Source organism: Orbicella faveolata, unplaced genomic scaffold, assembly GCF_042242905.1.
Source record: "Orbicella faveolata isolate gen_17 unplaced genomic scaffold, um_ofav_v1 contig_35, whole genome shotgun sequence".
Taxonomy (NCBI): domain Eukaryota; kingdom Metazoa; phylum Cnidaria; class Anthozoa; order Scleractinia; family Merulinidae; genus Orbicella; species Orbicella faveolata.
The window spans coordinates 10158768-10180000 of NW_028301564.1; the positions used below are offsets into that span (position 1 = coordinate 10158768).

At 39.4% G+C, this 21233-nt stretch overlaps 2 protein-coding genes across 4 annotated transcripts in view; one reads left to right on the plus strand and one right to left on the minus strand.

Moving 5' to 3' along the window:
- The first annotated feature begins 328 nt into the window (after positions 1-328).
- LOC110048328 (C2 domain-containing protein 3-like) overlaps positions 329-21233 on the plus strand; it is a 280755-nt gene continuing 259850 nt past the window's right edge. For 2 of the 3 annotated variants that reach the window (XM_089272539.1, XM_089272541.1), the window contains exons 1-2: positions 330-581; positions 4405-4606. In XM_089272539.1, coding sequence (XP_089128665.1) covers positions 503-581; positions 4405-4606 — 281 coding nt within the window. In that variant the 5' untranslated portion in view covers positions 330-502. Of the gene's footprint in view, positions 582-4404; positions 4607-21233 lie in introns of all 3 variants that reach the window. The other variant, XM_089272540.1, reaches the window with a different exon arrangement.
- Positions 11993-17367, minus strand: LOC149103181 (uncharacterized). Its single transcript, XM_089272552.1, has one exon. It carries the CDS (start codon positions 17293-17295, stop codon positions 16432-16434), a length of 864 nt encoding a protein of 287 aa, XP_089128678.1. The 5' UTR covers positions 17296-17367; the 3' UTR covers positions 11993-16431.

Genomic DNA, 21233 nt, shown 5'->3' on the forward strand with positions numbered 1-21233 from the left:
GTTGTAAGGACATATAAATTCGATAAACGGTAGTAATGGGTCTTCGTTTTTCGTAGGTGGTCTTCGTTATTCGTAGGGGGTCTTCGTTTTCGATAGTACTACTTTCGATAAACGGAGGTGAACGGAGTTACATAAAGGGAAATGGAGGTAAGGTAACCAGGGGTTAACTGAGGTAAACGGTGGTAAACAAATTGTTGCTATGTAGCACTTTGAATTGAACTGCACTCAATAAAGTTTACAAAAAGTGCTTATGTGTGGTATTTTTCAGAGACGTTTCGCACGCAAAGCATCCTTGATAGACTTGATATGTTCGCATGTGTGCAGAATATGTAGTTTACATGAAGGAGTGAACAAGGCGACTTGCATACCATAAATAAACATGGCGGGAAAGTCAGACTATCTTGATTTTTTTCAACTTTACAGATTTGTGTGGCGCTAATTTCGTTTTCGAATTAGCTTTCTATGCCTTAAGTTAAAGAGAGGTTATTAATTATGTCTTGAGATGGTAAATTACAAGAAAAAGGCTGGGAAGAAGACGAAAACGGCCTCGTACTCAATCACCGCGGGGGAGAAACGAAGCGGTACGTGTGTTCCTTAGTGGAGCTTGAGTTTAGATCATCTTACCTTTTATAAGCTCTTGTAATTTAAGCTTATTATGTTCAAGTTTATCAGTTTTATTTATCATTACTTGCTAGAAGATATTGAACTTTTGTAAACTGTATCATTCAAATGTTGGAATTCTCTTAAGGTTTCCTGATTTTTAGTGCAGAGTGCACTAATGGGATGGTTTGGGGGTTGACGTCGCTAAATGACTATGGCAATAAGGCACTATTGCACTATGGCCATAAGGTGTAAACTTTAATGTCTGTATAATTAATTAATTGAAATTAATTAATTAGATTTGCAGCAAGGGGGCTGGATGGGGTAGGTACTTGTGAGCACTACGTAAAATGGGTGGTGTATGTACCTACATTACTTTCTTGAGATCTTCAAAAACTATTTGTTTGTTTCAGAAAGCCCCTTGCTCTCCTTGTGATACTTTTCTCTTTAGAACAAAACCAATATTTGTAATAAACACACGCGCAGATTAACAAGCATTAGTGTTGACTACACATCAGATGGAAAAAACATTTCATACAAGATTACACACTAACATTGAGTGATTTCCGTGTGGTAGAACCCTAATAAGTCATATGCATGCATTCTAGCATCGTTAACGCGATACAAGAATGCCACTGTGACTGCATGTCTTCTGGAATTACACCTAACTTGGTTCAAGAAATATCATCTGCTGTTTCCAAACTACACTAGTGCATTTATTTCATTCTTTAATTGTCTCTATCAGAGAGAGCAAAATTTTCATACCTGCAGCCGAAACTCTTCCAAGTAAGTGACATTAAAACTTGTCAAATTGTACAAAAACCCAGGAAACTGCTCAAATATTGCTGCAAACTCTGTGGTATCTACTGAAAACATAAATTTTTATCAGTCTCTGAGGAGACTCGTTCAATGATGAAGGATATAATCTCAGTCAAGTAGCGCTGTTTACTTTCAATAGCTCTCGTTGAAACGCTTATCAGTTGTATTAATCGATATCAGTGTGTATTTTAAATTTAAGTGGTTTTAATGTTAATGCCAAAGGTTGCAACGGAACCTGCTGTTCCGTGACAATTTGATAATTAGATTAGTTCTTCTTTATCGGTCAAAAGAAAATTTGCTTGTTAAATAAAGCAAATCATTCTTCTTCTGACATACAACTTTCCTCCATCTATCTCTGGCTGTGAAAAGAATGCCAGCACACATCCATGTGTTTTCGAGAAAACAAGAGTTTCAGGTTACATACGTTTGCGAGGAAAACAAAAGTATCAAGTTGCAAACGTTTGCGTGAAGAGTAAAATTGTTGCATTCACTACTTAAATGTATTATTTAATTTAAAATGAGCAAAAATCAACGTAAAACACTACAGTAAAATTCAAGAGCTGTCTTGACAAACGGTAATTAATTGTAAGCTATTCTTGGACTGTGAATAAAAATACACACATCAAAAACATACACACTGCTAAGATTATGTCTCATCAAAATCCCTAGCTGACTAACAAGGTCAATACAAACCAGGAGTGAATGGCAGGGGTTATACAGGAACTATGTTATGAGTACTGCGTCAGAGCTATACATTTACACTCTGCACTATCTGAGATTGTCTCACTAGTTTGTTTACACGGACAGCTTACGGTTATTTCGCTCCATGGTTAGATTGCTCCAAGTCACTTTGCTCCAACCAAAAAATAGTTCACTCCACACAGGTAATGGAGTTTGGCTTGGCAGTGGATGAAAGAATGAGAAATAACCTATATGCGAGTTGGAGCAAACTGACTTGGAGCAGCTTGGAGTGATCTAACCATGGAGAGAAGTGACCGGATACCTGGCGGGTCTAAAACACAGGTCACAGGTTATTGTTTTACCAATACTGGAACCACCTTAAACCTTAACTTATACTCGCCTTAAGCCTAAACATTGTCTTAGTGCAGTATTTAGGCCTAAAACATTGTCTTAGTGTAGTACTTAGGCGTAAGGTTAGCATTAGGAAGGGGTTAGGGTTGTTCCAGTATTGGTAAAACAATGACCCGTGACCTGTGTTTTAGACCCGCCACCGGATACCATGCAAACACAATTAAGGATGTTGCCTACTTTTGTTACTGCGCACTCGAGCTGCGCATCATGCAAGGCATTGTTTAACCGCCATGTAGGCACTAGGGTTGGCATTGATGTAATCAACTATGCTACCAAGTACATGACTAAAATGAAAGCAAAATTTTCCTGCTGTTACCAAATCAAGGTTAATGAACCTGTGCTAAGACCAGAAATACCAGGATATCAGCTTATTGCTTACCACTAACTGTTAACAGCTTCCAGCTGAAAAACTAGCTGTTATCTGTTGAAAATTATACTGAAATCCAACCGTAAACATGTAACTGCAGATGGCATAGTGGGCGTGCAAAACAAGTGGAGAGATACAAATGTTTTACTTACTGGGGAGGTGAAGGAAAAAATGTAAGGTACCATGAAAGTTTTTAAAAGAAGTGAATAACTCAAAAAAATGCGTGGTTAACCCCTACATTTTATGTTATGAAATGGAAGTGGCAATACTATTCAACATGTGATTAGTTTCTAGTTGTGAGGAAAAGCTATTTAAACTGTGGGGTTAGCTGAACAAAAGGAAGGCTGTCAGGGACGCTAAAAGCATTGTTGCAACGATTTTGTTATTAAAAATAATTCAAAAATGGATTTTATGTTACTATTTACTATGTAGTCTTGAGATCTTTATGAATGTTTTTGGTTCTCTGTATGTAAAGGCAAATTCTAAGGAAATCTGTGAAGAAACATTCTTTCCTTCTTTCTTTTGAGAATCAAGTCTAATTATCTTGAAAAAATGCGTGGCTACCCCCATTTTTCTTTGTGGATTTCAGTAGCTCTTGCAAAGATCTACTTTTCTGCATGGCCCTAATCTGGCGCAAAAACCTTTGTATTTAGTAGGCACCGTTCTTAAGCTGTTAAGCTTACAGCATATTATCTATAGCACCGATAAAATGTACATAAATTAATGAATACTATCTTGTGGTAAACACAAGATACACTGCCATGGAAACTGCTTTGGGACTTTTTTGGAAGTGCTTATAAGATCTTCGGGTGTCCAGGACTGTCTTGGACAGGTTTGAAACTCATGTACTGGACTTAAAGTCAATTCTTGAACTAAAAAAGCTGAATAATCTAAAAAATAAACTCTTCTTGAGAGTTTTTTGGCCAGATTATTGGGCAACACTCTTGTCAAATTTCAGTGACTAGGGTTGAAAATTTGTTGAAAATAGACTCAAATTAAGTTTCAAGATGCAAAGGAGAATGTACTGTGGTGCTCCCTTCCAGTGTTAGGGGATTATTACATGAGACCCATGCAAATAATAGGGTCAATAAAAAATTGTCTCTAATGTAAATATTGCTAAAGTGGAGAATATATTTGTTAGATCACAGTTCTACCATTCGTGCATTAAGTGGACCAGTGATGTGCCTTAACTGAGGAAAAGGGATGCATATTTCTAGTAATAAAGGTAGTGGGGTTTGGCTGCAAAAATTGAAATCAGTTTCTTGAGTACAAATTAGGGTCTGAAAATTATTCTGGGCATATGGTTCAACAATACGTGTATGTTTAGTCAGTGGTTATTGATTGAAGAAGAGTATTCTTAGTTACTGTGGTGAAACAAGCACCAGTGAAGTTTTCATCTTTAATGCCAAAAACACGGTTAGCTTTCATGTGTTTCAGAAGGCTTCTGTGCAAATGAGACTTTGCTCAACAGCCAGCAGTCAATGGGACTTCCTCTATAAATCACTTGCCGCTGCATTTCTTTCTAGCCTCCAGTACTCCTTCTAGTATGGTCTCTGATCATGACAGAATACCTGTAGTAACCAGTCTCCCTCCTGCTGTGGATGGACATCTAAGGTGCTTCCTTAAAGTGTCAATACCAACAATTCATTGGACCATTCCCAAGTATCCTACAGATGTTCAAGTGCGTCTCAGATGGTGGGGAGAAGATGGTGATGGGGTGCTATTCAGGTAGATTTTATGCTCTCTATAACCGGTTCTTAAGCAATAATTACAATACATATAACTATTACATTCTCTTAATCTCAGTAGTACAAGGCTGCAGTCTAAGAAAAATTATGAGGAGCCTAAAGGTTCCTAACCATGCAATCCTGGGTGCCCAGGAGAGATGTATGAGATATAGTAAGTTTTTTCAGTCACCCAGAGCCAAAAGTTAGTCACCTGTGGCACCTGGGTTCTTCTTCAATCCCAGACAAAAGTAGTTGGGACAGTTGAGCTGGATTACGTATCCCCCACCCCCCCTAATCAGTGTTCGAAAATGTCCTGGTTTTTTGCAACAAAAAGGGAAAAAATCACCTGATTATCAACATTGTAAGTGGGGGGAGGGAAGAACGTGTTTCGTGTCCCAACTTTTTTTTCTGGGATTGTCTGAAAGAAGAATTTGAAGAATGTCACCCCACTTGCCATAACAAAGGTTGGAGGAAAGGAATGAAAGGGGAGTTGTACCGTCTCACGGGTACAGCTAAGGAGCCCTACTTAAAAGAAACAGTAGGCAACAACAAGTTTTACCTGGGTAGGCATTGAAAAACCCAAAGTCGTCTTTCTAAATGACTTTCTACAGTAACTGATTGATAAGTCAGTGACTTGACCTTCTATTACTTCTCGAGGGGCAAACGGCTCACCTACTCACCCCTAAAATCCAACTATACACTAGATATTGTCTTTGAAAAGGATTTTCTATTTCCTTCACCGAAAAAGATGACCTTGTCTATGTCTTTGGAGAGGTGGTTGATTCACGCGAAACAGAAATGATGCAAATTCGCTTGAAACAGTGGGTACCAAGCAAGTGGATATTTTTGCCTTGTCCTCACTGGTTTGCAGAATTTATCTGTGGACAGCAATAAAAGCGTTGTTGCTACCTAAACACGATTAAATTATGCATGTCTCTCTTTGTTTTCCCTTCTAATACCGGAACGCGTTCTTTCCCCTTCTTCCTCGTCCTTTTTGGCGCCTGATCCCTACCCCTTCCCTGTTTATGCCTGCATTGCAGGCTATATTTGTTAGTGTGTTTAGACAATAGGTCTGCCTATACGAGTCTGTCAGCGGCACTGTTATATCACTCTGTACTGTTGTGTTGCACCTTATTTTGATGAGCAATATGTTCAGTTGTGAAAGACCTTTAGAGGAAGGGAGCTTTTGTTTACATCAATGAAGTTCTTTGGTTTATTATATGCAAAATAAAAATATTGTGCTGCATAAAATCCCTGGGTACCGATTTTATCCGAGTAGTTCTAAAAATAACATGTAGTAAATATTAATGTGCTATAAATTAGAAAATGTTTTGAAGGGAAGGGTGAACCCACAATGCTTATTTGTTACCTGTTTTACCCATGAGAGTGTGAGATAAGAGAGAGGGGATACTCATTGATTAAATTTGCAGATGAAGGGGTTGGCAGGAGAATGGCCGAGTCTTACAATGAATGATATGCATTTGACCTGGAAATTATCAGATGATATTGTTACAGTTTTGTGTTTTGATTGTCATGGTAGGATTTTGAGCAAGATGTTGTGAGCTGTCTCTGTTTTCCTCTCTATGTTTCACTGAAGTTGATAAGATCAATATTTGCTTTTATCTCCAATGTGTTGTGTTAGAATGATATCATGGCAAGTGTAGAAACAAACAACCTAGTTATTCTGGAAGCCACTCACAAGTAATTTTAGATACTGTTTACATTTAGAGCATTTACATTTAGTTAGGGTGCACGTCCATTTCATGCATGATCTTATTCACAGAAAATGATGGTCGGATCAATGACATCAAAAATTGTACAGTTTAGATTTTCCTTCACATCATTCATTTGCCTTATCAGTAATGGAATATACACATTGTAGCACATCATTTGTGTCAACCAAAGCATCACGTCATTCCACATTTTATATTGTATAACAACTTGTTTCAATTTTGGCATGAGAATTAACGTCTTGGCTCCAAGAATTGCAGCAAATTTTCCACATGCACCACGCATCATATTCTAAAACTCATCCTTGAAATGTGATCAGGCACCCTTTGCATTCACAAAATGGTTATGAAAGCCGATCCTTGAGTGGTATTGTTCTGTTGAGATTCTCATACTAACTTTTGATCTTGAAAAAGCAACAACAGGATGACTGTAAACACTGTTCAAGTAGCCTGCGTAGCAAGCGTTCCCGTGCAAAGAGCTTCATGCGTGAATTGGAGTGAGAGCAAAAAATTGACAAAGCAGGGGGTGGTTAGGGGAGGAGGGAACGTTTGCCTGCAAACCCCTCAATTTTGAAAAAAGTGTTTGCCCACGAACAGGGCTCCTAATTGGTGCAGCGTGGCCATCTTGATTGACAAGTGTATCAAATTCACTTGACTGATTCCAGGAATAACTCGACTTGTGACTTACACGTGGCCAGAATGCAGAAAAGCTCTTTGTACGGGAACGCTTACTATGCAGGCTACTGTTCAAGTGTATTGCTAACAATGCAAGAACAGTGCAAGTGTAAGGCAGTCTTTTTCAGTTTCTGAAAGTTTCTGACAACCTCTGACAATATGTCTCACTTAGAAGTGCTCTCCACATCAATCAGTTCAAGCGGATAGCAATGTTGGCCAGCGAGCTATTGGCTTGCGAAAGTACAATGACTCCTTTTGCTGTATAGGGAAACCTGGATGAAACATCCAGGCCAATAAATGTTAGCTTGCAAAAGCATACCAGCCCCTGTGAGTCTTGATATGTTGGCTTGTGTGAGCAAAATAACTCCAAATTTTAAGGAAAACGACCAATTTTTTAAGTTTACAAGACATGTTTCGACAGAACTTCAGGCATCTTCAGTTGAATGATTACAAAGCAAGTTGAATAATAAGTAGACAAAAATGCTAATTACGACAAATAGTAACAAAAGAACGTGAAAAGGTGTAAATTAAAAGGATAATTTTAGATTTACATGGTGTAATTGCTGATTGAGGTAAGGTAGTTCTTTTTGAATATGGATAGCCTCCTTTATCTTGAGCTGAAAGCTGGTAGTGGCGTGATCTAAAATATGAAAGCAGTCTGTTGAACACAATGAGCAACAACGTTCAGAATTCTGAAGATGTTTGAAAATGTGAGAGGCCTTATCAACCGCTAAGTGCTCATGTACGTGTGTGGAAAAATGTCGGGTGGTTTCGCCGACATAACAGACATTACAGCCCGCACATGTAAACTTATAAACCACATGTGAACGAAGCCTGCCAGGGATAGGGTCTTTCACACCAAAAAGGTTACCTATCTTAAAGGAAGAAAAAACTAATTTGATGTCTAAATCATTACAATAGTGCTTGATTAAGTGTTGAGTCTTCTTCTGAGTGATGACAGAAAAATGGCCTATGTACGGCAGCTTTTTGTATTAATTGGATTTATAGGAATTGGATGTGGTTACAACTGAGCCAAATAAATTTAAAAAAATTTCATGGAAGGAAATGTGAGAAAATTCACTGTCAGTTTTGCTTTTTGTGCATGTTGATGTCATAAAAATCGAAAAACACTGACGTTTTCCTTTGAGTGGGTGCAGATTACTTGAGCTTTCATCCTATGCATGCATGCAATTGTGAAACTACAGGGAGCCACCTTAAGTGGCATTTTAATATCTTGTATTAATAGCAAAAGTTTTGTCTTTTGGAAATCTAAATAACCCTGAAGTCTTGGCAAGTTAAACCCGAACTTAATTAGGTGAGACTTTGAGATGAGACAATGGTTCTTTCCTTTTAAAACAGATTCCTTGTGCAGGTAACAGAGGCAAAGTTACATCTCTCATAACGTGACAATTGAAAACTTTTTCTGTAACTGACTTTTTTGTCACCAAAAAGGCTGTTAGCCATTGGGAAGGGTACAGCTGTACCTGACAAGGAGACTTCCCAAACTCTACAGATTTTGTGCTGTCTTATAAAATTTATACAGTCTTTCAGGAAGGTATCTGGTGGTTTCCAGTCTCAAGCTCAGTAACATTGTTTGCCTTCAATAATGCCTTCTCATTAAAATGGGTTTTAAAATCAAAATTAATTTTTTTTTCATTCCGTTTATTTTGCCTTTTTACTTAATGTACAGTATTTATAAATATTTTAATGCGAGGCAAGGTGACCTCTAGAAACCATCAGGCTTTTAGTTGAGGTCAACTCGTACGTAACAATACAGTTATATAAATAGTGCAACAGTGTGTGGCTTTGCCAGTTCAGTAATTATTTTACTAAAAACTGTTGCAGTTTTTTCTTAAAATTGGGAAATTTGAAGTGGTTTTGTGCAACATCAAAACGGAAGAAACTATGATCAATACTGACAACAGAATAAGGCCATGCTATTGTGTGATGATGTTAGAATTAAATTAGTTCTTGCTATAAAATGAGTCCAGAAAAATTACCCAGACTCAACACCAATCTGCTGTTTATTCTTAGCTACTATTAAAGACTGCATGAAGTTTAGCTGTCTTGCTGGGAGCAGATCCTTTGAAATTCTAACAAGCAAATATACTGATCAAATTGTTAATTAAAAATCAATTAACCATGATAAAATTAGACTTAATATCTGATCTCCTGTCTAGTGAAGCAAATTTTTTTTTGGCTGTGATTTCAAGGCCTTCAGGAGTCATAAAATCAAAGTGTGTATGGGTAATTTGGTTCAAAGTATAAAGTATAAGCAAAGTATAAATGCAGTCATAATATTATATTGGCACACAATGTTCAAAATGATCAGGAAATGCCCTAGTTTGACTCCAAATGCTCTAGAGAGGCCGGCAATAAATTAACATGCTCATCTTTTGGCCTTCCAGGTCATCCAGTCATGTTTCCTGGAAATGTCTGGATTTACGAAAACAGTAGATGATGTAAGAATTTAAAGGAATGTCAGTCTTTTTTTCTTCTCTCTTTATGTTTCAAGTTCCGTTTAATCTAACATTCAATAGCGTACAGTGCAGTAAGACAAGGATGAAACTCAATTCTAGTCTAGTTGAACATTGATAGTAATCACGTGCATATTGTAACATCCTTCCTTTTGACAAAAAAAAATATGACAAAAATGTCAATGTCAATGTCAGTTCAGTTCGGAATCAATGGGTCCATAAGACAAATCTAGCAGCTGGTGAGTTCAACACAAAACGATCAATAAACGATAAACACTAATCACTATGATAACAGCAATGAAAGATTTAAAGTCACGAGTCTAGTCACAGACAAAGTCCTTGAGGTATGCTGGGCTCTTCCTGACTCGCTCTGATCTCCGACACTATTCCAGAACGGTCACCACCTCAGGGCGTGACTCACGAGGGGCACTACTCTGATCAGGGGTAGACACTGTAGTTGTAGTCGCCTTTTCATCTGCACTGGCTATATCTGGTTCTGGCTCTGTGATGATGGTTCAACGGGCGGTTCAGATGTTTTTTGCAGATGCCGTCAGTTCCTGCGGTAGACTGCTCCGTTGTCCATCTCAACGGTGTATGACTGCTCGTCAAGCCTTGCAGTGACTTGGGCCTTGCGCCAAGCCTTGTCGCCAAGCTTGAATGGCTTCATTCTAACAATGTCACCTTCAGACAGACTGGGTAGATCCTTTGCTGACCGGTTGTAGTATTTGGCTTGGGCCTGCTGGCATTGTCGCAGCTCTTTCTTGTCACTTTCCAGGTTTATGGTCCTGAGCAGTAGTAGATTCTGAGTTGTAGGAAGGAGTGTTTTGGTCCTTTGGCTCATCAGACATTGTGCTGGGCTGGTCATCATTCCTTGTGTGGGCGTGTTTCTATAGTCGAGTATGGCAAGATATGGGTCGGTTCCAGCCCTGATTGATTTCTTCAGGATACGCTTGACTGTCTTCACCCCAGACTCGGCCTTGCCATTGGCCTTGCTATTTCCAGGGCTACTGATAAGATGCTCAAAGTCCCATGTTCTGGAGAAGTCGGCAAATTCGTCAGATGTAAATTGTGGCCCATTGTCGCTGATCACTTGATCAGGTATGCCGTAGCGGGCAAAGTGACTCTTCAGCTTCAGAATTGTGGTACTGGCCTTGGTGCTTGGCAACCTGTCCACCTCCCAGAAATTGCTGTAATAGTCCATGGTGACCAGGTAATCCTTGCCATCAAGGGTAAAGATGTCTGTGGCAATCTTTCCCCAAGGACGAGATGGGACCTCGTGGGACCATGTTGACTGATTCCAGGTCGTCTACTTCTTTGCCTTCATAGGGCAGGTAAGCCCTTGACAGCATGTCGGCTAAATGCATGTTCTTGCCACGCTCATAGTGCATGGTGAAATCATATTTCTGTAACCTCATCATCATTAACTGGAGGCATCAAGTTGCTCGAGCGAGTGGTTTCAGTAGAATCATTTCCAGTGGCTTGTGGTCACTTTCGATGTGTATATGTCGAGCAAATGTGTACTGGTTGAAATGCTCAAGAGCAAAGACAATCGCCAGCATCTCCTTCTCTATTTGAATGTACCGGATTTCTGTGTCAGTGAGGGAACGACTTGCGTACTCTATGGGCTTGCCATTTTGAAGTATCGCTGCGCCAAGGCCACCCTGGCTCACATCACACTGTATGGTAAGGTCCTGTGAAGGGTCGTTGTAACATAGAACAGGCGCTTCTGTGACTAGCCGTTGCACATTTGCGAACGCCTGGTCTTGTTCCGAGGACCAGTTCCATGAAGAGTCCTTCCGAGTCAGGCAACAAATCGGTTCCATGACTTCAGACAGTTTTGGAAGGAACTTGGCTAGCTAATTGACGAATCCTTTGAGGCGCTGAATGCCCTCAATGTCTTGTGGCTTAGGCATCTTCGTGATCGCCTCTACTTTAGTAGGATCAGGCTTCAGGCCCTTGTTCGTCAGAAGATGTCCCATGAAATTTACTTCGCTCATCCTCAGCTTCATCTTGTCTGGGTTGAGGACAATGCTGCGGTCCTTGCAACTTTGAAGGAGATCTTGTAGACTCCTGTCATGGTTTGCGGTTGCTTCTTCGTCGGTCTCTCCAGTGCCATAGATGAGGATGTCGTCCGCAATGCACAGAACACTGGGTAGGTTTTCCAGTGGATGAATTAGGTGCTTCTGGAATATCTCGGATGAGGTGGAGAGACCGAAGGGTAGGCGAATCCATTTATACCTTCCATAGGGGGTCACAAAGGTCGTGAGTACGCTGGATTCAGGGGCGAGGACACAGTGCCAGTATCCCGACTTTAGGTCAACTGTCAAGAATACTCTTGCTTTTGACAGCTCCGGGAGTATGTCCTCAAGCACAGGAAGCTGATACCTTTCTCTCTTCAGGGTGGTGTTAAGTGGCCTGGGATCGATACAGATTCTCAGTGCTCCAGGTTTCTTCACAGCCACAGCAAGACTTTTTTTTTTTTTTTTTTTTTAATTTTTTTATTGCTAAACACACAATTACTTACATTGCCTTACTCTACTCACAACAATAACTAACCTACTTACAATACACTACATTATTGTTATCATCATCATCATTATTATTATTATTATTATTATTATTATTTCTAATGCTTTTACCGTCTTACAAACGTCACTTACAATACATAAAAAAAAAAAAAAACACCTATTTACAATACTTGGCATTACGTTACTTACTTACAATACACATTGATTGCTTATTATGACTTACACATTACGTTACTTAAGGAGTTACAATACAATGTAATTACTTAATTATACAAAAAAAACAACAACAACAACAACAACAAAACAAACGAAAAAAAGAGAAACAAAGACCTTGCAACTAATTACTACGGGAAACGCCTTAAATGGTGAGAAGGAATTTCCACTTCTGTTGAAATTCCCTTTCGCCATTCGACGTTGCAGCAATATATTTTTCTATCTCGATTTTATCCTGCACTAATGAGATGAAGTCGCTGAAAACGAACATAGTATTATTTAGAGCGTTGATATAAAGAAAATATTTGCCTAGTATTATGAGGTGGTTGAGGGTCAAACGGTGAGTACAAGGACGAGTAATTCCAAATAATACCTCTGGCTCTGAGAGAAGTAAACTCGCGTTACTTACAGTAGAATACCAACTTTGGAACTTATACCAAAAGGAAGACGCTTGCGGACAGCTAATAAACAAATGACGTATGTTTTGACTATCAGAGGGACAGAAAGGGCAGGATGGGGAGGCAACCTTGTTCATTTTGTATAATATACTGTTCGTGGCTAAAATGTTATGTATAATTTTGTGCTGAAACATTGCCAATTTAACTTCTTTTGTGGCTGTGAAAGGCAGAAGATAAATTTTATTTAGATTCTCTTTTGCGATGCCGTATGATAAGAGTTTTTTTTCTGAAGTGGGAGGTTGAAGATTTTCTAAGGTTAACAGTTTGTCGTATAACATCTTGCACGTTATATTACAGATTGGCGGCGGAGGTGTAGTAGAATCGCCAGAATTAACGTGAAGGAGCTTCTTCCAACTTTGAGGGATCGCAGATAAAAGACTATAATATTGTAAAAAGTTGCAATTTAGCATGTATTTATTGCGCAAGGAAAGGAAAGGCAGGAAGCAATTTTCACGCTCGTCAAAAAGGTCTGAAATTTGCTTTATACCTGCTCGGTGCCAATGAGGTAGATATACCATTTTTTTGTCAATCGTAATGAATTTGTTGTTCCAGATTGTCTGAGACAGTATCTCGGTCTTGCTGTGAGGTGTCGTAGACACGATTTCTTGCCAATGATGAATAATTTGTTTGTAAAATTCAGGAAGATGGCCATTAAGATCAAGAAAGTTGTAGTCATAATTACATTGAAAGATCTCAGTACCGCCGACAGTAGAGAGAAACGATTTTGGAATATACTTCCACGGTGCATCTGAGTCTGAGCACAGCCGTTTTACCCAAGTTAGTTTCAAAGCCTTATCGAAAAGTACAAAATCTTTCATGCCAAGACCGCCATCCGATTTCTTCTTGATGAGGGTTGTCTTTTTTATTTTGGCGGGTTTTTGCTTCCAGATAAAATCGAACACTATTTTATTGACCTCTGTTGCAAAGTTTTTTGGAGTCTCCATAACACTGGAGATGAATACAAGTTTGGAGAGGGCTAACGTTTTAACAATATTTATTCTACCGTATATAGATAAGTCTCTTCGGGACCAGACACTTAAGGTTTTCTTTAGGGATCCTAATTTTTCAAAGAAATTTTTCTTATGAGACAATTCAATGTTATAGGTAAAATGCACACCGAGCGCGTAAACGGGATCATCGCTGATTTGGAGGTTGCAAATTGCGTCTTTCCTATGGCGCATGGAGCCAAGCCATAGCATTTCTGATTTTGCCTGATTTATTTTTAGGCCAGAGCATTTTTCAAACAGTGAGAGTAAGTAAAATAAATTAGAAACTGACTGGACATCAGCAAGAAGGGCAGTTGTGTCGTCAGCATACTGTGTGAGCTTGACCTCTTCATTTCCCTGGATATGTATGCCCTTGATGTCTTTTGACCGTTTTATACTTTGGGCAAGAAACTCCATAGCGATAACAAAGAGTATGCCTGAAAGGGGACAACCCTGACGGACACCGCGTTCTAAGTAGAAGTGTTTAGAGGCAACACCATTGTTAATGACACAACTAGAGATGTCTTTATAGAACACGCTGACCCATTGCCGGAGATTTGGTCCAAAGTTGAAAGATTCAAGGCATTTTTGGATAAAGTTCCATTCAATTGAATCAAAAGCTTTCTCGAAATCTAAGAAAACAGCTATACCTGGTATATTTTTAATTTTAGTGAAGTCCATTGTGTCTGCTATTAGTCTGATACTTTCTCCAATGAATCTACTTTTTACGTAGCCGGACTGACAAGGATGTATTACGCTTGGCAAGATCTTTTCCAAGCGAAGAGCGATAGTTTTGGTTGCAATTTTGTAGTCAACATTAAGTAGCGAAACTGGTCTCCAATTTGTTAAATATTCCGCGTTCTTGTTCTTTTTTGGGATTAAAGAGATAATACCTTGTCGTTGAGAGATAGAAAGTGATCCGTGTTGAAATGCATAATTAAAACTTTCCACCATGAATTTGCCAACAGCGTTCCAAAAAAAGCGATAGAACTCTGAAGTGAGGCCATCTGTACCTGGTGTTTTATTGCTTTCCATCTTCATAAGCGCTCGTTTACATTCATCAATAGACATAATGCCTTCGCAAATTTTTGCAGTTTCTTCTGACAATACATTTTCCGTATTAAAGAATTCGATAAACTCCGAGCCGTTCGGATTCGTGTTTTTTGATGTATATATCTGTTTAAAAAAGCGCTCTTCCTCTTCAAGAATCTCCCTCGGGTCGGTTAATTTTGCGTGATCATTGACTTTTAAGGCCGTTATATGTTTTTTCCTTTGGTTTGTTTTTTCTAAATTGTAGAAATACTTACTGTTTTTCTCGCCATGTTCATACCAGCGCGCTCTGCTTCGTATAATCGTGCCACGCGTCTTAACGCTTGCTATTTTTGAAAGCTTGGTTTTTACTCTTTCTATTTCGCTCCTTAGGGAATCGCTGTACGCTGTCTGGAGCTTGCACTGCAGCCTGATCATCTCCGACAAAAGGGCAGACTCTTCGTCACGCTTGCTTTTTGCTTTTTTTTTCGAAAATTTTATTGTGAATGCTCTGATTTCCATTTTAATCATTTCCCAGAACAAACCCTTGTCCTCAGTTCTCTGATGCTTTTTGGCGAACTCTAGAATTAAGAAATTCAATAATTCTACATATTTCGTGTCCGACAACAACGAGTTGTTAAATTTCCAGAAGCCTGGCCCACGAGGGGGTTCGTGTTCGGTGAAAGATATAGAGAGCAGGACTGCAGAGTGGTCAGAATAAGTATTTGGAATTATTTTGCTCTCGCAAATTCGATTACTCAGTTGATTTGAAATGAAGAGGTGATCTAGTCTACATTGTATTTTCATCGAGGGGTTCGCCCACGTAGGGCCAAATGAGCCCGGGTTTTTGTAGCGCCAGGTATCGAGCAGATTATGCATTTTAATCAAAGCCTTGAGTTCAATAGTCGATGCTTTTCTAATGTCAACAGGTTTGCCACCTCTTTTGTCTAAAGTGCCGATTACGCAATTAAAATCGCCCCCCAACACAAGATTTTCATTTCCATATTTACCGAGGATATTATTTGAAAGCCCCCTCAGGAATACAACCTGTTGGTTTGGATCGTTTGGTGCATAAACATTAACCAGTACAACTTTAGTATTAGCAATAACAATCTCTGCTAAAATATATCTCCCGTGATCATCTGAGGCAATTTTTTCAATGTTTATGTCAAGCCGTGGTTTAAAAAGAATCATAACTCCTCTGCTATGAGACGAACCGTGGCTAGATACGATTTTGCCTCCCCATTCCGTCTCCCATCTTCCGATAGTATCGAGCGAGGAATAAGTTTCTTGCAAAAAAATTATATCTGCTTTTTGTTGATGTAGCCAACGAAAAACTTGTCTTCGCTTTCTCGAGCCGTTTAACCCTCTTACATTTAGCGATATAATTTTATACATTTAGATTCTCTGCAGAGGGCGAAGTCACAATATTCCAGAGAAAAAATTAAGCACTTGTTTATACTATAGTTCTCACTGTGCGGCGAGATATCATAACTTAGAATTAATTTTCTTTTGTTGACTGAGTTGAAGTTAGATAGATAAATACATTTCAACATACTTACAACAGAAATACAACTACACACACAACACAAACTACTCACTACTTCAGACTTACCTATGCTTTTGTGCGGCGTTTACTGACTGGGTTAAAATTGGGGTACTAGTGGCAGCAATTTAGCAATGGTTGAGTTGTACGGCGCAGCAAGAAAGTCAATTAAACATATTTAAAACTAACCGTTCATTAAACATCCGTACAGAGGGAAAAGAGCTGTTTCCGGTCCTCGGTAGAGTGAGCCGTTGATAAAAAGTTTTTCTACCTTAAAGTACGCTTCTTTCTTTTCACGTTTGGCAGCCTTGAGAACGGGGTATAACTTCCTTCTTATCTCATCCACTTCTTTTGGAAAGTCGTCGGATATTCCAGTGTTGGTGCCCTTAGGAAGGTTCTTGATGAACGACTTTATGAAGTTCTTGTCTTGATAAGCGGAGAGTCTGACTATAATTGGACGGGATCCGGAGTTTCGGCCGTCGCATGTATGCGTAGAAATCCTATGAACTCTGTCAAAGTGTATTTCCTTTACATCGTTGGGTGGAATTTTCAGCTTCGTGCGCATAAATTCCCGTAAAGCAGTCTCGGTATCGCTGTTAGATTCACGTTCTCCCTCCTTCACTCCAAAGAATTTTAAGTTGCCTCTGCGACTATGGCATTCCAGTTTGATATGCCGTCTTTGTAATTCCTTGAGTTCTTTATTTATTCGCTCTTGATCGGCGTTGATCTTTTGTTGCTGAGACTCTGCGTCATTTGCCTTGGTTTTTAGATCTTCGATTTCTGCTTGAGCATATTGCAGGCTTGTTTGTAGGGATTTATTTTCTTCTTTGAGTTGATTGATTCTGGACTTATAGTTTTCCAACTCGGGAAGGACACTTAAGAGCAAGTTGAGCTTCTCTTCAATGCTGCTGAGTCTTGAGTTCGTTGCATCGCTGCATTGTCCACATGGCTGCCTGCAGTCTTCGTCGTCAGTTTGGGAGCCTCCCTCTCGAGTTCTTTTCCTCCCTTTCTCCTTCACGTCATTTCTATTAGCTTGATCGTTAGGCATTTTGTCGCATTTAAGATATAACAACCATTACTGTGGCTACCAGGTTAAAAGATCCTAGGAGCTCTTTCGTGTCGTGTCCGCCATGTTTCCCGGCTTGAGCCCAGTCTTCCACAGCAAGACTGCTAACCCATGGAGTGGGCTCATTGATTGGAGCTATGACCTCCAACTGCTGTAGTCGATCTAATTTTTCCTCCAGCTTCTTTTTGAGTGACGTTGGGACATGGCGAGGCGGTGCGATGACGGGAGTGGTGCCCTGTACGACTTCAAGGTGAACTGTTCCTGGTAGTGCTCCTAGCTCTCTTTGAAACACCTCTGGGTAGCTGGCTACTATTTCATCAGCTGTCTGCACACTCCTAACCTCTGTCCTCGGTTGTTCAGGCGGTTCTTCGATCTTGAAGTTTTGTGTGTTGACAGTAATTAGGTCCATCTGTTGAGCTGCCGTTGCTCCTATGAGTGGTCTCAGTTGTATGTCAACGACAAGGAATTCCACCGAGAACTTCTTCTTGTTCTTTGGATTGTGGAGAATTAATCGACAGGAACCCAGTGGCTTTAGTGTTGTGTCGTTCCACATTTGTAGCGTCTTTGTGGTGGGCTCGAGCTTCTTGTCAGCCACAAAACTGACGGGAATGACATTCACTGAGGCGCCGCTGTCTACTTGAAATTTCACTTCTGTCTTGTCTACAAACATTTCAGTATAGATTGCTTTTGGGTAATCATGCTCTTGCGTGACCACGTGTATTATTTCCGCTTGTGCAACAATGCTTGTAATGTACTCCACATCGCTGTCATCAGAGGATTCATCCCTCAGGTTGTGCACTTTTCTAGTTGGAGTTGTGTAGGTAGTTGCGAAGTGATTTCTGCCACCGCACTTTGTACATTTCGTTCCCCACGCTGGACACTTGCCCTTTTTGACAGGATGTGCTTTGCCACAGAATTTACATGTCTTCGGTTTCCCCACGTGGCTCTTCTTGGACTTGTCATCACGGTGGCTTGAAGGCGGGTGTTTATCTTGCATGACGTGAACATCTTTGTGCTGGGTGCCAGAGATCGTTTTTAATTACAAATTTGTTGCTTCAGAACTCTTGCAAAGATCAATACACCTCAACAGAGCGAGACTCCATTCTTGTAGAAGCTGTTTGCGAGTGCGGTGATCTTGAATGCCCAGGACAATAGAGTCCTAAAGTGATGATGTCACAAAAATAAAATTTTTGAATTATGGGATATGATGTCATATTCTTATAGAGGATCCTAAAAGATGCCCTCATCCCAAAAATTAGTTCTGAATTGCAATTCCCGATAGAGATATAAGGGATCAAAGTTTGATATCACCCCATACAAACCCTTCAAAATTTGTTTCACTTCCTTCAGTTTAGAACTGACTGAAAATTAGAGAGATTAATATGGGGCAGTACCAAATTTTCAGCTTTTATATTTCGGCTGGGAATTACAATTAAGAGGTAATTTTTGGCAAAGACTCTTTTTTAAGGATGCTCTATTCGAAAATGGCGCAAATTCCATAATTTCTCAAAATTATTTTTTTGTGACGTCACACTTTAGGACTCTATCCTGTCACAAATTATTGAATTACGCATGCAGTCACAAAAATTGCTTGTTTTCACGAGTGTGCAGAGGGCGGTGACATAAGCATCAATGCTTTTGTTTCCTGTTGGTTTCTGGAGTTGAAAATGTACCTTTCAAAGGTTTCATTCAGTTCTCTGATGGTGAATTCGTCGAACTTTTGTATTATCTTTGCCAAGTCATTTTTATCGTCTGGACTGTCAAATTGGAAGCCGTTAAAAATCTTTAGCGCATCAACACTGATACAATGCAGAAACAATGCAACCTTGTACGCCGATGGTTTCATCTCAAGTTGAGCAATGACCATGTAGTTGCTCCACATTTGTTTCCATACTTTCCAGTTGTCCGCCACGTTCCCAGTTGTAACTAATTTTCCAGGGGGCATTATCCCGGCCATCGCGCCGAAAGACGGGTGTTGCACAAGTCCCTGTTGTGCTTGTGGCTGTTGTGAAAAACCAGGTGGTGGTGCTTCTGTCGCCGTTTCAGTGTCAGACATGGCTACAGGATTATTTCAGCTGTAGTTCGCAACTCTGTAAGTGGTAGGTGAAGCATTCTTTTTCCTATTTCGCTGCCACCATGTTTCAAGTTCCGTTTAATCTAACATTCAATAGCGTACAGCGCAGTAAGACACGAGGATGAAACTCGATTCTAGTCTAGTTGAACATTGATAGTAATCACATGCATATTGTAACACTTTAGTTCTTTTTTTCATCTCTTTGAGTGATTTTAAGGCCTTTAGGAGTTGTGAAATCAAGGTGCATATGGGTGATTTGGTTCAAATTAGTGACTTGGTTTTCATAAATCCAGTCATATTACTATTTATTAAATCCATTTTGAAATCACTGGTTATCCTTGCAATCTGATTGGCTCTCAGTGGTGCGATTTATTGACGAATCGCACTATTTTTTGCTCCAAATCGCATCTTTTTCTCAGCCAATGAGAATGGGACAGTAAAACAAAACAAGCAATCAGATTTCAAGGTTAGTTTAAAGTAATCAATAAAATTTCAGCAAAAGGAAGGGCAAAAAGCCATTGTGTGTCGAATTTTGCATCTACTATATTTGCCAAAACTTGTTATTGTTTTTTTTTTCCAAAAAAATTGTCGAACTTAATTAATTACAGTTTCTGAATGATGACTATAAGCTCCTTTAGGTTAAAGACCTACTTTAATGGAAGTTTTCAACTTTCAGTGTTCATTTTGACGAATATTTTGGCGATTTTTTCTTCAACATCTGCGCAAGGTCCATATAATACCGAGTCCAGTAAAACATAAGCAAACGAAAACCACACAGCAACAAATTCAGAGCCTCCTCAAAAAGGTAGATGTTTCAAGGTTTCCGGTAGTTTCAAATGAAGCAACACAAGAGCTCAACTCCATTGCTGTAAATAACCCATAGTCAAAACTACAAAACAGTGAATGAATGAACGTGTTACAAAGCTGGTGCCAGTCCCGCCATCTTGAAAATATCTTGAAACAAATTGCACCGCAAGAACTTGACAAGGTCCCGAGTATTGAGTTCTACGCTGAGTTCACAAAAAGAAACGGAGATGATAATGAGCTGGAATCCCTAGAGTGCCATTGAACAGGTATTTAAAAGAGAAAAACTATCCAGTGGACATCGTGCACTCGAAGGAGTTTCACAACTCAAAGGAAATCCATCACAGAATTATACCGGCTGCACCTTCAAATTCCTTCTCCAAAGACAACTAGAAGTCTCAGCTTCAACCACAGAGGAAAGGAAAACCTTCCATCATTGATTCAGGCGACTAGATTTGAACTTTTATGCATGAAGTAGACTGTTTTCTTTCTGACTTCAGAACTGCTTGTCCTGTGTTATGCTCAAATGAGTTTTCGTCACATGACATCGTTTTGCATACTAAATGATACGCTGTATGTAAAGGCATTTCCGGTTCCGCTATTTTTAACAAAGCGGCTACTGGAACCGTACACCAAAATCTAAAATTTAAGGCGATAAAATTGTGCGATTTCAAAATGGATCTAATAAAGTGGCAATTGAACTTTGTGTCGTGCAATTTTGGTCTGAAATTGTACTTGTGATTTCAAATCGAACTCGTGCTGTGCACTTGTTCGATTTTGAAATCACGTGTATTATTTCAGACCAAATTGCACTCTACTCGGTTCAATTACCATTATATATCAAGCTATATATTTATAAACGAGTTGATTTGCAGAACCGTTTTCAGAGTGCTCACTAGTAAACTAAAGTGTGAGTATAATAGATAACGACCCAATCAACTGTGGATTTGATTCTCTCTCTCTCTCTCTCTCTCTTTTTCTATAGATGAAAAGTGTGGCACTTCAGTAACATTGTTCTCTCTCAACAAAAACTTGCAGAAAA